Below are 16,380 nucleotides of genomic sequence, written 5' to 3'. Positions count from 1 at the left end.
TGTGATTTTTTTGGCCGAAGCCGATGCCGAAGTTTGGCCTGAAGGATACCTTCGGCCGAAGCCGAAGCCGAAGGTGACTAAATATTTGCATTTATAGTAGGGATAGTCGATGGTCGATGTTTTGCCATTTTAATATTTAGGTAGAAAAAATACCAGTAATCTTGAGTTTTAACAAATACAATAAAATTATTATAGTTCCTCAGAATTTTACTACGTGAGAAATATTCAAATGAAGATCTTTAAGACATCTTGGCCTATTGTTAAAATTTATATCCTACCTACTACCTGAAAGTTTGTAAAACGTTTTAGTTTATTAGGGTATAAAATAGGGTGTAAATATTATTCAAAGTATCAAAGGCTCGCCGAAGCATATTGTTTAGAGATTATTTATATAGTATAGTTAAGGGTCGTTTAAACACAGCGATAAATCAAACAACTTATCAAGGTCAATCGAGTTGTTGCAACTTATCATTGTGTGTAAACGGTGCATCGCACAACTTATCAAAGTTGGAGTTGGGTTGAAGGTGGTATCGCATTGAATCGCAGCGTCTAAACAGCGTTTCAACTTGTCATCACAACTAGTTGCTGTGACTTATCTTTGTGTTTAAACGACGCTTTAGTATAGTATACTCAGAGCACTTTATTATTCCACCTTCGGCGAAACCTTCGGCTTCGTTTTGGCCGAAGCCGAATTTTGGCCGAAGGTTTAAATATTGACCGAAGGTGGCCGAAGCCGATGCCGAAGCCGATTAATCGGTCGGTCTCTAATAATATTGTAATGAGTTCTTTACTTTATTATATTTTTAACATATTATTTTAATGGACAAAGTCGTCATACAAAATTATAAACGCCAATACAGTACAAATTACTGCATAGGTAGACGATGTAGCTATTATTGGTAGTAGACCAAGAGACAGCGCTGAAAAATCTATTTGAATTTACTAAAGCTAGATTGTTCACAGTTGATTACTGTGAGTGTGTAGAGAAACATACTGCGGTCGGTCCAGCGAAACGTAGAACAGGGGTTACTGAGAGGGTATCAAAGTTGCTTTCATACGAAGGTAATTAAATCCATTTACTAAGGCTGAAAATCAGTACACACATTCAATAAATAAAAGTTATTATAGTCGGTCAGCTGTATGACGGGACAGAGCCGGTCGGTCGGCCCCAATAGTCGATTGAGGAAATGAAGCATTTTGGCTCGCAATTTTTTCGTCCAGCATGAATTTACTTGAAACTTTTACAGAAGGTAGGGAATAGTCCAAGGATTATTTTATATATCATGCCGCTATCATACACTAAAACCTTGGGGGTGGTTGCCACCCCATCTCGGGGGCAGGAATTTTTTATTACTATTTGACCATGTAATTCGATGTAAAAACTGATTCTAAGAAAAAAATGTTTTTTACATTTTCTTCGTAAAACTAATATTTTTCGAGTTATTCGCGCTTGAAAATAACAGTTTTTCGACGAAAAAATCGACTTTTTTAGAGGGTTTGTTGAAAATACCTCGAAAAATATGCATTTAATAAAAAAAAAACTGTAGATATCGAAATTGTATCTTTTAGTAACGTAAACCAAATTATTTTCCTATAATATTTTTAAGATCAATACAAACCGATACGGCATATTAAATGTTAGCTTTTTTCGTCACATGCATAATTTGAAATATTCAAAGCCAAATAATGGGAAAAATTTGCATTTTTCGAGAAAAACTTAAATTATCTTTTTTCAAGTATACAATTAGACCTTTCAAAAAAAATAATAAAAAGTTTCTAGCATGAAAATTAAGCGACTTACAAAAAAATGTCGGTACCTGCTTTTCTCTACGAATAAAATCAGTGAAAACAACCCCCTAACTACCTTCCTAATTCAAAATTGGTCTTCACCTTTCTGTAGTTCCTTTTATATTTATATTATCAATACACTCAAGGAGTTTGACCTGTTTAGAATGCCTAATTTTGGAAAAATTGGAGTTAGAAAAATAGATTTTTTGCAATTTGGTATTTTTTACCTTTTACTTCAAAATACCTCCGAAAATACTGGAGATATGAAAAAAATTATAAACAACTAAATTGTAGCTGTTTTAATGATTAAAATTACCCTGAGCGTAGATTTCCATTATCGTGAATAGTTAGCCAGATACAGCTGTTTAAAACCTCTATTTACCAGCAAACACTCCCTTATTCGAGCCCTTTAAACCCGCCCCAATTAAAAACTAAGGCATCTTATGGAATTTAATTTACACAGTATTATAGCTCTTTAAAAATCCTACAAAATTGTTTTTGAGGGGTCTCATTACTGATGTATCAAAGTTACTTTCCTACGAACGTAATTAAATCGATTTACTAAGGCCGAAAATCAGTACACAGTGAGATATAATATTTTTCCAAAATTAGGTATTTTAAATAGGTCAAACTCCTTGAATGTATCGATAATATAAATATAAAAGGAACTACAGAAAGGTGAAGACCAATTTTGAATTAGGAAGGTAGTTAGAGGGTTGTTTTCACTGATTTTTTCGTAGAGAAAAGCAGATACCGACATTTTTTTGATTGTAAGTTGCTTAATTTTCATGCTAGAAACTTTTTGTTATTTTTTTTGAAAGCTCTAATTGTATACTTGAAAAAAGATTATTTAAGTTTTTCTCGAAAAATTCAAATTTTTCCCATTATTTAGCTTTGAATATTTCAAATTATGCATTTGACGAAAAAAGCTAACTTTTAACATGCCGTATCTCGGTTTGTGTTGGTCCTAATGATATTACTCGAAAAGAATTTGGTTTGCCTTACTAAAAGACACAATTTTGATATCTACAGTTTTTTTGATTAAATGCATGTTTTTCGAGGTATTCTCAAAAAACCCTCTAAAAAAGTCGATTTTTTCGTCGAAAAACTTATTTTCAAGCGCGAATACCTCGAAAAATATTAGTTTTACGAAGAAAATCTAAAAAACATTTTTTCTTAGAATTACGTTTTGCATCGAATTGCATAGTTAAAATGTAATAAAAAATTCCCACCCCCGAGATGGGGTGGCAACCACCCCCAAGGTTTTAGGGTATGATAGCGGCATGATATATAAAATGATCCTTGGACTATTCCCTACCTTCTTTGAAAATTTCAGGTTAATCCATGCTGGACGAAAAAATTGCGAGCCAAAATGCTTCATTTCCTCAATCGATTATTGGGACCGACCGACCGGCTCTGTCCCGTCATACAGCTGACCGACTATAATAACTTTTATTTATATTTAATTTAGAATGTGTGTACTGATTTTCAGCCTTAGTAAATGGAAATAATTACCTTCGTAGGAAAGCAACTTTGATACCCTCTCAGTAACCCCTGTTCTACGTTTCGCTTGACCGACCGCAGTATGTTTCTCTACACACTCACAGTAATCAACTGTGAAAAATCTAGCTTTAGTAAATTCAAATAGATTTTTCAGCGCTGCCTCTCCGTCTATAGGAACAAGCCACGACTAATGGAAGCGTTTAACCCTTATCCGGGCAAGGTGGGTCCAACGGGCCCGAGACGCCTATTATTTTATCATAAACTGATAACATTTTTTTATTGAATTTTATGCATCACTGAATTTGTTTAGAAGTATGTTTCCTTCAACATAGCCATGAGCTATTCAAAATATTCATTTTCATTTTTGAAATTATTGCGTCGAAAGAATTTTGTCACGTAAAGGGGCAACACGGACCCGTCGGGCCCTATTTGTATTTACACCTAAAGTCTAAATCTTTGTTACAGAAGTTAATCTGGCAGTCATGTAATATTTTTGTGGATTATCTAAACGACTTTTATGATTCCGTAAATCCAATAATAAAGTCTAAACGTGTCACAAACAATGTAAACATCTCTTTGATGTGAACATCAAAAAGATGCTTACAATAGGTGTTATATCTATTCTACATTAATTTTAAAAACTGAACATCATTGTTGGAATGCAATAATATTGTTAGGTAGGTACCTATACATATTTTGAAATAAATAATGCATCTGCTATCAGTCATTTGATATCGATGTTAGTGTCGACAACTAAGCCCCTAAAAATAAATAAATGACTAATCTACACTTGAGAGCAAAATAATCGACTCACTTGCTGAATTGTACACTTTAGAAGTCTCGAATTTCCTAAACCTGTTGTCCGATTCGAGTGATTTTTTTAGTATGTTACAGCCTTATTATTTAAGAAAATCGATGTAATATCATTATTGCTAGACAGGTAAAGGTCATTTTATACCTGGTGTAACAATCATAGGGTGTTTTTTCTTAAACGTACCTAACTTTTTTATTATCCAACATAAGCAAATGAGTCAAAAAAGAAAATGTTAATAAAGCCTAAGCCTACAATCGAATTTTAATTTAAATATTTTTTATATGCTAGAATACTCCACAGGGTGTTCCGAACTTTAAGAAAAAACACAGTATGATTGTTACACCCGGTAAAAAATGACCTTTACCTGTATAGCAACAATAATATTACACCGATTTTCTTAAATAATAAGGCTATAACATACTAAAAAATCATTCAAATCGGACAACAGGTTTAGGAAATTCAACGTGTACAATTATTCAGCAAGTGAGTCGATTATTTTGCTCTCAAGTGTATTTTAATTCTTATTATTGTTTGTTTCAACCTAATACTTAATAATAATTTAATTTGTCATATCAATTTGCTATTTAGCCCAATAAATGACCGTTTTGGAGTGTAATTTCCAGGGGCAACTCCGAATTCCATGAAAATTTGGATTTAGGTTCTACATAACCTCCACTTCAAAGTTGAATTTAGCCGTTGGTTGCTTTTACTTGAGGGGTGACATTTAACCCTTCTCGGGGGGTGAAAAACGCATGTTTAAAATAAGGCCAGAAATGGATAAATTGACTTATTTTAAGCACCTTTTGTTCTATAAAGTTTTTTACGTAAGTCAATACTTTTCGAGTTATTCGCGATTTAAAATGTTGAGTTTTCGACAAAAGAACTACGTTTTCAGACTGTTTTTCCCAAATAACTCAAAAAGTAAATATTTTATCGAAAAAAATTTATTTAACAAAAGTGTAGCCCATAAAAAAACGAAAAAATGGTGTACCACTAAAGTCTAAAAATTGAGTAGAAGCAAAGTTGTAGCTCATGAAAAATACGTTCTTATTCGTCTAATTTCAAATCGAACAATTCAACGCGAAATCACCGAAGAAAGAAGCGTTTTTCGGGAAAACCTTATTAACATTTTTAAAGTATCGAAAAAGAAGCTTATTATTTGTTTTTTATAAAAGTTTACAGCATCAAAAATAAACGAGTTACACTGAAGAAAAGTTTTCTCCTTTTTTTTTTGGTAAAAAAATCGTGAAAACCTCCCTCTATTTAGCACCTTAAATGAAATAATCGTTTGACTTTACCATCTATTTTAACTGTATGTGTATTGTTTATATTATTTGTAAGTTTAATTGGTTTGAAGTGCTTATTTTTTAAAACATTTGGTTTTATAGTAAAAAAATTTTTTCTAAAAATTTTTGAAAAATTTCATTTTTGCAAAATGACTTAAAAAGTATTAGTGATAAGAAAAATCTTAAACAGTAAAAAATGTAGGTTTTGCTATTATAAATATGCTAGTTTCATTTTGTTTCTCCTTAAGACAAAAATTGGTTAAGATATGGCTGTTCAAAATTTGCATACACTCGTGATTAGTGACCCATTCAAGCTTTCGCAACCCTTTCAAAAATAAACACTTTAAACCGGTGAGACTGACAGATCATATAAAAAATAGATAGGTAAGTAAATTTTTTGTAAAGCGGTAGCGATTAATTTCATTTGGGGAGCTAAACACAGCGAGATTTTCATGATTTTTACAAAAAATGAGGGCCAACTTTATTTTAAGCGTAACTCGCTTATTTTAATGCTAAAACTTTTGTTAACAATTAAAACAAAGGTTTTTATAAATACTTTAAAAAAGTTTAAATGGGTTCTTCCCGAAAAGTGCTTAATTTTTCGGTGATTTCATCTTGAAATATTCGATTTGGAATTAGACGAATAGGAACGTATTTTTCATGAGCTACAACTTTGTTTTTATTTGATTGATAGACTTTACTGATACCACATTTTTTGGGTTTTTTATAAGCTACACTTTTACTGAGGATACTTTCTTCGATAAAATATTTACTTTTTGAGTTATTTGCGAAAAACCGTCTGAAAACGTAGTTTTTTTGTCGAAAAATCAACATTTTCAATGGCAGATAACTCAAAAAGTATTGACTTACGTAAAAAACTCTATAGAACAAAAGTTGCTGAAAATCAGTCAATTTATCCATTTCCGGTCTTATCTTGAACGTATGTTTTTTCACCCCCGAGAAGGGGAGACTGTCACCCCCCAAGTAAAAGCAACCAACGGCACAATTTCAACTTTGAAGTGAAGGGTAAGTACAACCTAAATCCAAATTTTGAAAGTTGATAGCATTAAAATTTATGCTTCAAAATTTTTTCAAAATTCATATTTTAAAAATTTTTCCACAAAATGTTATTGTTTTCTCTTGAATAACTCCGTTAATTTTTATGATATCAGGTTCACGTAAAAACCATTTGAAAGTTAATTTCAAGAGCTCTTAAACCACGCTGAACTTAATCTTTAAAACCCCCTACTTTTCTAAAACTAAAATGTTAAATGACCCCGGTTACATGATTCTCCCAGCAAAATTTTAGCTTTAAACGTTTCTATCTCGGTTATTCTTTACCCTACAGAAATAGTAAAACAGGTAAAATATTTGATACAGAAAAAACTAAATTTGGTTATATAGTACGAAAAATGATAGAATACCCATGAACGAACATATAAAACACGCTGTATTTTCCTGTCACCGTGTCACACAAAAAATTGGCAAGCGCAAGTACATGTAATAATTATTATTACATGTAATTGCGCTGGGCAATTTTCTTTGTGACACGCTGACAGGAAAATACAGCGTGTTTTATATGTTCGTTCATGGGTATTCCTTAATTTTTCCGACTGTATATAATTTTTTAGGCATGTTGAGTATTTTTGGAGTTATTATCAAAAGAAAATGAAAACTACGATAATTTAAAAAATTCGGATTTTTTAAAAATACATCTTCTTTTCAAAAATATGCATTCTAAATTGGTCAAAATTGTTGAAATCATTACTTATGCTAATATAAAGAAACTCTTTTAAGAATTACAATAAATTTTAATTTTTGAGGAAATGGCGTATGTTTTATTTTTCACTTTTTCCTAAAAAAATTGAAAGGGTTCTCTTATTTTCATCATAACTTGCTTAATTTTGATGCTATTAACTTCTTCTGGAGCTCATTCGATAGGCACTCTGAAGTACTTTGACAAGTGATTAACAGATATATTTTATAAAATGCATTGTTTTCCCGATATTTAAGCTTGAATATTTAGATTTGAGTACTCGTCGAAAAAAATATACATTCAATTACCCATAACCCACTTTGAATTAACAAAAGGTTAGTTCTTTAATCGATCAGTGCATTCAATTTTTTATTATCTTCAATTTTGGTCATAATACCTTTTTTGTAAAAGCTTATAGATTTTGAGTTATACTTGAAAAACAGCGTTAAAACATGCATTTTTTTACGAAAAAATAAAATCTTTGATCTTTAATAACTCAAAAAGTATGGATTTACGTTAATAACTTTATATAACAAATTTTGCTTGTATTTATCCCTCCATAGATTTATGTTATTATTTTTAATAAACTAATTTTCATCCCCGAGAAGGGGTGGCATCCACCCCCAGAGTAAAAGCGCAAGTTAGCATCATGTCACCTTTGTTCCTTGAATTATTTTCTAACTACTCACCAATTTTCATGCAAATCTATGGAGGTTCAACGAAATCGGAGGTGAAAACCTTAAGTTACTGCACTAAATCTGCTTGCGACTGCCTCAAAGTCTATCACCAGACTGAAAAATTTTTTCTTTATAAGGAATCCAACTCCAAATATACGTTCGTTGTCTCGAAATTTCTTTTTGTTTAGTTTATTGTATGGTTGCAGAATCTATCTCATATTTCTCTCATGTATCTGATAAAGTTTTTAGTGCCTCTACTTCAAAAGTCCCTCTAACATTCCATTGTCCTAACATAATCATATTTCCTGCCTTATTCGTTTCCATATTTATCGGTCCACTGTGTTTCTTTAGACTTACTTTTTTTGCATTTTCTCTAATTTTTCGGTACTATGTATTTCAGTACTCTATTTTATATACTATTTTCCACCATTCATTGTTTATACATATTTTCTGATAGCCGACTTTCGCTTCATTACCTTTTCCTTTTCCTTCTCTCGCCATATCTCGTAACTCTTTCTGTAGTCTGGCTTCGGCTTGTGTGCTAGATCACTTTCAATGAAGTACCGCGTTCCTCTTAATTTACTCTTGTTCTTACATCTATTGTTTTCACGTTCACATTCAATTGATTTGCTATGAAGTTGGTGGCATCTTCAATTTCCTCATTTTCTTTGAAATCATGTCCTTTAATCACTATGTTTTGTTTTCAAAATTGTTTATCCATCTTTTCAATTCTGCTTTCCAGAAAATTTACCTTTCCCTTCAACTCACAACTTTCTTTTTTTAAATTGCGAATTTCCTCTTGAAAGCTTTGCTGGTCTTTTCGTATTTCCTTAACTTCGTTCATAAGAGCGATCATCATTTCTGTTAGTTCTGTATTATCATATTCTTTCTTAGCTGGAGACCTAAATAATTTTCTGCTTTTATTGAAAGGGTTTTCATCTTGGTCGTCTTTTTTTTCACCCCTCTTTCTCTTACCATCATCAGATTCTTCACCATCCAATTGAGTTAGTTCTTTACACGTGGCTATATCGTTAAATATTATCTAATAATTAGAGAGCGGAATATATGCAACACAACATTACCAAAATATGCGCATATATATGCATTACTTTTACTACAAATATGCAGGTATTTTTTCTAAATTTGTCTAAATATGCAAATGCATATTAAAAATACTCAAAAATAAAACAATATATTAAGTCGTAAGATCTTCAGAAAAGTTGCCTTCAAAAATACGTACAACTTTCCTTAAATAATCGAAGCCCTCATTTTTTTCTAAAACATGTTTTAATTTATTTCTAATTGTAATCCCTGTATTTCCGGGAATTTTTTGACAATGAGCAGAATAAGTGTTAACAAGATTAACCGAATCACTTAATTGTAAATTCCTTTGTTCTAATGACTTTATTAGATCTGGTAAAAAACTAAAATTAACTTTTATGAACATAAGTTCTTTAGCAATTTGTACGTTACTTAAAGAACAAAGTACGTTACTTAAGCTGAAGAACAAAAGCGGAATTGTCTACAATTTGATGGATTTTTGTATTTTGATGCTTCTCTCTATGTCCGTCTTTATAGAAGTAAAAGCGAATTTGTCGAATAAAAACACTCTTTCCAGAAAAATTTCTTTTGTGTGCATGATGCTTTTGTTTGCCAGTTCCTCATTTAAAAAATGAAATGTGAAAATGAATGTAACTTACGATTTTGGAACAGGCCTTGCAAAATACTTTGTCTCCACTTAGCTTTAACTCGGGAAAACACTTTATCCAAGTACTTTTTTGAATGGTAGACATATTTAAATTTAATATAATATACCAATCACTTCAAAAACACTAAATACGATACAACGTTTACTTTAAACAAATGTTGGCCGGAAACTGACAAAATAATTATTAGACCCTTAAAAGCAGGTAGGTATCTACGACTTGCTACGCTAATATAATAATATTTTTCTGGGAACACCCATAATTGTTAAATTAAGGTAGTAATGGGAAAGTCCAGATGAGCGATAGATAGATAAATAACGAGCTCGTTCATATCGAAGTTATAAAATTCCAACTAAGAGAGGAAAATTTTAAACTTTTATATAATTTATTTTTAAAATATGCAAAATAAATCGTGTTTAGCTTAAATATGCAATGTTGTGTTTGTTGTCTGAAAATATGCAATATATGCATATATGCACTTTGCATATATTCCGCTCTCTACTAATAATAAATAAAATATAATAAATCTATTACATTTTTCCGGGCAGTGACAGTAAAACCACTCCTCTGTCGGCGCTTTGATCTCAGGAAGTAATACCGGCAGTACGCAATTGGTAATTCACCAGTGGAGGATGCGGGTTTTCCCTGTTAAAATTCGTACGTTTCTATGGCACTAGCAATGCGAGAGTGGGGCAAAAGCGACTAAGAACATTGCGCGGTCGCCATGCGCGACTACAGATTTTACTTCCAATTTTTCGGAGAGTGATTCTACTGTCCCTCTTTATACTGTGGCAGTGTTTTGATGGTATAAGACTCTCACTTACACGCCACTGTACCGTTTTGTAAATAAACACTAATAATTGTCCTTATCGTTATGTTTCCCCGCACCGCTCTACTCACCTCTTCCACCGATTGGAGCAAGCAGAACTGGTTTATTGTTTATAGTCCAGGGCGCATCTGTTTCGAGATGGACGTTGAGAGGTGACTCAAATTTTTTTGCAAAAATTGCTTGAAAATAAATCAAATAATAATATTTGAGTTATCCTCCCTCTCAAAACTGTCCGGAACATTGTTTAATAAATCAAAATGTTAAAAATTGAAGGAAAAATTCGATTTTTTTCTTCGTTTTTTGATTATAACTTTAAAAGTATTCATTTGCGAAAAAAGTTGTACTGACATAAAAGTTGCGTTATTAAATTTTCTACAATCTGGAATTGGTTAAAAATTTAAAAAATAGTCACCTTAGTTGCAAAATAGCAATAATTGCGAAAAAACCATACAAAAACAAGTATTCGCATTTTACGTTTTTCAAACATTTATGCTACACTTAGGACCTTCATATTTCTCCCAGAAAAACTTTGTGATACAGTAAAACAATACTGTAAATTTCATTAAGATCGGTTTAATAGATTTTGCAAAATAAATTTTGCAATCCAGCTTTCGCAAAAATAATTCATTTTTCAAAATGTTACAGAACTAAAAATAAAGCAGATAGCAAGTTGAAATTTTTTTTGCTTTTAGAAGTGTACTGTACCTTTCATCTGCAATTTTTAAAATTAAAATCGATTAATTACCACGGCGTCAGAAAATTTTTGAAATAAACAATAATTTTTGGTGCTACGCGCAGGACAGCGGTGTTCGATTCACACAAGTTGATTTCCACCAAAATTTCTTTCAATCTTTATCTAATATATTATTTTCTTACTCTATATTTTGTTGTATTTTAATATTTTGATTCCACAAAAATCAAACTAATTTTATTATTGTTTGTGAAATATTGTTTAAACAATCGCATATGTTTAAAAATAATAAACTTTTATTATTTAAGTTAAAATATATGAACAACGAAAGTTTTTGCTAATTAAAGTGTTATTTCAAAAGATAGAGTATGTGTTTTTATTTTGCAATAAACAAATTTATTTATTTATATCGAAACGTAATAAAAATTAAAATGTATTAATCATTATCAAAGGTCATTGGAATGCCCAATCAGAGCAAACTATCCGCTGTCCTGCGCGTAGCACCAATAATTAATGTTTATTAAAAAAAAATTCCTGAAGCCGTGGTATTAATCGATTTTAATTTTGGAAAATTGCAAATGAAAGGTACAGTACACTTTTATACGCAAAAAAATTTTCAACTTTCTATCTGCTTTATTTTCAGTCCTGAAATATTTTGAAAAAATGATTTTTTTTACGAAAGCTGGATTTCAAAATTTATTTTGCAAAATCTGTTGAACCGATCTTAATAAAATTTACAGTATTGTTTTACTGTATCATAAAGTTTTTCAGGGTTAAATATGAAGGTCATAAGTGTAGCATAAATGGTTAAAAAACGTAAAATGCAAATACTTGTTTTTGTATGTTTTTTTCACAATTATTGCTATTTTGCAACAAGGGTGACGATTTTTTAAATTTATAACCAATTCTATATTGTAGGAAATTTAATTATGCAACTTTCATGTCAGTACAACTTTTCTCGGAAATGAACACTTTTAAAGTTATAATCAAAAAACGAAGAAAAAAAATCGAATATTTCCTTCAATTTTTAACATTTTGGTTATTTAAACAATGTTCCGGACCTTTTTGAGAGGGAGGATAACTCAAATATTATTATTTGATTTATTTTCAAGCAATTTCTGCAAAAAAATTTGAGTCACCTCTCAACGTCCAAATGTACTAATATTTTTACAGATGCATCCTGGTCTATTAGGTTATCCGTATAATATAGATATATGATCTCTAAAAATTCAGTTTTATTCACAATTTTCTAAAGACACTCGATTCACACAGCCACTATTTCGCCTGAAAAGCACTTTGTTGTTAAATAAATTCGATATTACCCGAAATTCTCAAATTAAATATCGGAGCCGTTTTAAACACGTCCTTCTCGATTGCTTAACAGTGACGGAGCACCAGGAATCGTACATACAATGCTAATAAAATATTGATGACACTGAAATTATTAGAAAAAAGAACGAACATTAATTTAGACCCGTAGTAACCTATGGTTGTAAAACTTGGGTAATGACGAGAAGGGATGAAGCCCAACTCAGGACATTCCAGAGAAAAATACTAAGAAAAGTATACAGCCCGGCGCAAGAAGAAGACGGCACATGGAGAATCAGGAGAAACAACGAGGTTAATAAATTGAATGAAGGTTACGCTATTGTACGATTTGGGAAATACTCTGGGCTAATTAGCAAAATTCATGGAAAAGTTATTTACCAGCAATTTTATTGCTGGAATCGAATTATAAGATCCTATATATTAATAATATAGGTATGCAAAGTCCGCAGATAGTGTGCTACTTTTTTATAAACAAAATGGCGCCGGCAATTCGTATTTTTTTCAATTATTGCTCTATAACTCCGAAGATTTTAACTTTACAACAAAAACACCAAAAAAAATTCACCGCAATTAAATTCTACATAGAGATATGTTTTCCCGATTTGCTCCGATGAAAATGTTCCTCGGAAAATGCGGGTTTTCCTAACAAAAACTCTAATTTTCAAATAAAGTTTTAGGAAGTAATTATTAATCAATAATTAAATAACTTAGTGACATGAAAGCTTTCTTGGTATAGATTGTAATTCCAGAACCGGTGAAAATTAAACGAATATTTTAGCAACAATTCAATTGTTAATTAACAATTTATGATCGCAATAATAACCAAAATAATCATGATACATTGATCAAACTTATAAAGATTATAAAGATGAGATGCTTATTTAATATTTTATCGACAAAATGTAAATTTTTCTTTTTTTGCATAATCTTTAAATTTTGAAAAAAAAATAGTTATAATACGCTGTCTAATTAGTAAAGTACAAAGAGAGGTTATTTACCAGCAATTTTATTGCTGGAATCGAATTATAAGATCCTATATATTATTAATATAGGTATGCAAAGGCCGCAGATAGTGTGCTACTTTTTTTATAAACAAAATGGCGCCGACAAATCGTATTTTTTTCAATTATTGCTCTATAACTCCGAAGATTTTAACTTTACACCAAAAACACTCAAATAAAAATTCACCCCAATTTAATTCTACCATATTTTTTCCGATTTGCTCCAACGAAAATTTTACTCGGAAAATGTGGGTTTTCCCAACAAAATCTCGAATTTTCAAATAATTTTTTTGAGCCAGTAATTATTTATCGATAATTATATAGCTTGGTGAAATAAAAGCTTTATTGGTATAGATTATAAATTCAGAAGCCGGTGAAAATGAAACGAATACTTTAGCAACAATTCAATTGTTAATTAACAATTTACAGTCGCAATAACAACCAAAATAATCATGAGACATTGATCAAACTTAGAAAGATTATAAAGGTGTGATGCCTATTTAATATTTTGTCCACAAAATATAAATTTTTCATTTTTTTGCATAATCTTTAAATGTTTAAAAAAAATTGTTATAAACAAATTAACATTTCTCAGAAATTGTTTATTATATTCTAATTTTAAAAATACTTAAAATGCGTATTTCATTGCCTTGAAAATGAATGCTTTAAAAAATTTTTCCAACCATTTGCAAAAAAGTTATGAAACAGCAAAGTAAATATACGAAATCTCCGTTGTTTATAATTTGTTTTAATTGTTTCAAAGCTTAAAAGTGAGTCTATGGTACAATCTAATTACTCACAAAGAATGTCAAAAATTAGTGCAATGGTTATATTTTAATCAAAGATAAAAATACTTTTTTTTTGTAATTTTTAGCGCAAAAGTAGGCCTGATACAGAGTCGGAGCTAAAATGTTCACTCCAAGCGACTGACACGCAGCATACATTATTTATTAAAAGTGCACGTCGCGCGGCCGCCGGTCGTCGCTCCGAGTGAAAATTTTAACTACAGTACTTATTCTACTTTCGCGCGTGTAAATTACAAAAAAATATATTTATAATCTTTAATTAAAATATAACCATTAAACTTATAATTGATATTTTTTGTAAATAATTAGCTTGTACTTTAAACTCACTTCTACGCTTTGAAAGAATTAAAAAAAATTATAAACACCGTAGTGATCGTATGTTGATTTTGTTGTTTCATAACTTTTTTGAAAATGGTTGCAAAAAAGCTTTAAAGCATTCATTTTCAAGATATTTGAAATGCACATTTTAGCTATTTTTTAAAATTATAATATAATAAAAACTTTCTGAGAAACGTTAATTTGTTTATAACTATTTTTTTAAAAAATTTATATTTTGTCGACAAAATGTTAAACATGCATCTCATCTTTATAAGATTTCAAAGTTTAATCAGTGTATCATAATTATTTGGTTATTATTGCGACTATAAATTATTAATTAACAATTGAATTGTGGCTAAAATATTCGTTTAATTTTCACCAGCTTCTAGAACTATAATCTAAACCAAGAAGGATTTTAAGTCACCAAATTATTTAATTATTTTTAGATAATTACCTATCTAAAACTTTATTTGAAAATTAAAGATTTTGTTGGGAAAACCCGCATTTTCCGAAGAAAATTTTTGTCGGAGCAGATCGGGAAAAACCCGCCTCTATGCAGAATTTAACCACGGTGAATTTTTATTTGAGTGTTTTTGTTGTAAAGTTAAAATCTTCGGAGTTATAGAGCAATAATTGAAAAAAACACGATTTTCGTGCGCCATTTTGTTTATAAAAAAAGTAGCACACCATCAGAGGACTTTGCATACCTATATTATTAATATATAGGATCTTATAATTCGATTTCAGCAATAAAATTGCTGGTAAATAACTTTTCCCAAAAATGGCCTATTCTCCGATAATCAGCCCAGACTAAAAAGTCAAAGACTGTCATGGCTGGGACATGTGCAGAGACAAGACGATGAAAAGACAATAAAAACATTACAATCGAAGCCGATAGGAAGAATAGCCCAGAATGAGATGGTTGGATGACGTGGAAGACGACCTGAAAACCATGAACATAAGACAATGGAGAACAAGGGCACAAGAGAGATCCGAGTTAAAGCACATAGCAAAGACTCATCCAAGGTTATGGTGCTAAAATATGGTGCTAAAAGATTTTAATTGAAAACACAATTTATTAGTCTTTATTTTTAACTTATTTACATTTAGGCACTAAAACATATACAGTGTATCTGCGTAACTTGGAACCATATGGAAAACTTTTTTAAAATCAATTTTACGAAAAAAAGTTATTCTTCATAAAGTGCTCTGCATAGTCTAAAACCTAAGATGCAACCATTAGATATCAAGTTTTGTCAATAATATACGAGGATGTCCAAAAATATGAATTTCGCTCAAGAGTAATGCGCCTTTATATTTCACAATATCAAAAACTGTTATTAAGGAAAGTTGTTTGTAATTAAAAACTATGTTATAATATGCATTTACACTCTTCTAATTGAAAAAAAAAATTTGAAAATTTTCCTCAAATTACGGATACCTAACATCATTTTTATTTAAGATAATTCCGTTATTATTAAATTTGCGAAAAAAGTTATTCCTTATAAAAATGTCTGAATAGTCAAAAAACTACGATGCAATCATAAGATATCAATTTTTTCAATTTTATACGAGGTATGTCAAAAAATATGAATTTCGATCAAGAGTAGAATACCTTGATAGTTCACAATATTTCAACTAGAAGGATGCAATTGCATATTAAAACATAGTTTTTAATTCTGAACAACTTTTTATAATAACAAATTTTAATATTGTGAAAAATAAAGATACTTTATTCTTCAGTGAAATTCATATTTTTTGACATACCTCGTATATAATTGACAAAATTTAATATGCATCTTATAATTTTATCTTAGTTGTTAGACTATGCGGAACGTTTTATAAAGAATAAGTTTTTTCGTAAAATTAATAATAA

General features: G+C 30.4%; 1 protein-coding gene across 1 annotated transcript in view; it reads right to left on the bottom strand.

Moving 5' to 3' along the window:
• Positions 1 to 267: 267 nt before the first annotated feature.
• The window catches only part of LOC126885354 (general transcription factor II-I repeat domain-containing protein 2A-like), a 29,706-nt gene continuing 13,593 nt past the window's right edge, over positions 268 to 16,380 (bottom strand). Inside the window, exons 3-4 of the mRNA XM_050651911.1 lie at positions 8,576 to 8,866; positions 268 to 285 (exon numbers count right to left, since the gene is read on the bottom strand). Of these exons, the coding sequence (XP_050507868.1) occupies positions 268 to 285; positions 8,576 to 8,866 (309 nt within the window). The remainder of the gene's footprint in view (positions 286 to 8,575; positions 8,867 to 16,380) is intronic.

The sequence above is a fragment of the Diabrotica virgifera genome, chromosome 5 (genome assembly GCF_917563875.1).
Source record: "Diabrotica virgifera virgifera chromosome 5, PGI_DIABVI_V3a".
Taxonomy (NCBI): Eukaryota; Metazoa; Arthropoda; class Insecta; order Coleoptera; family Chrysomelidae; genus Diabrotica; species Diabrotica virgifera.
Note: the sequence above shows the minus strand (reverse complement) of the source record. Positions and strands in the feature narration are given on the sequence as shown.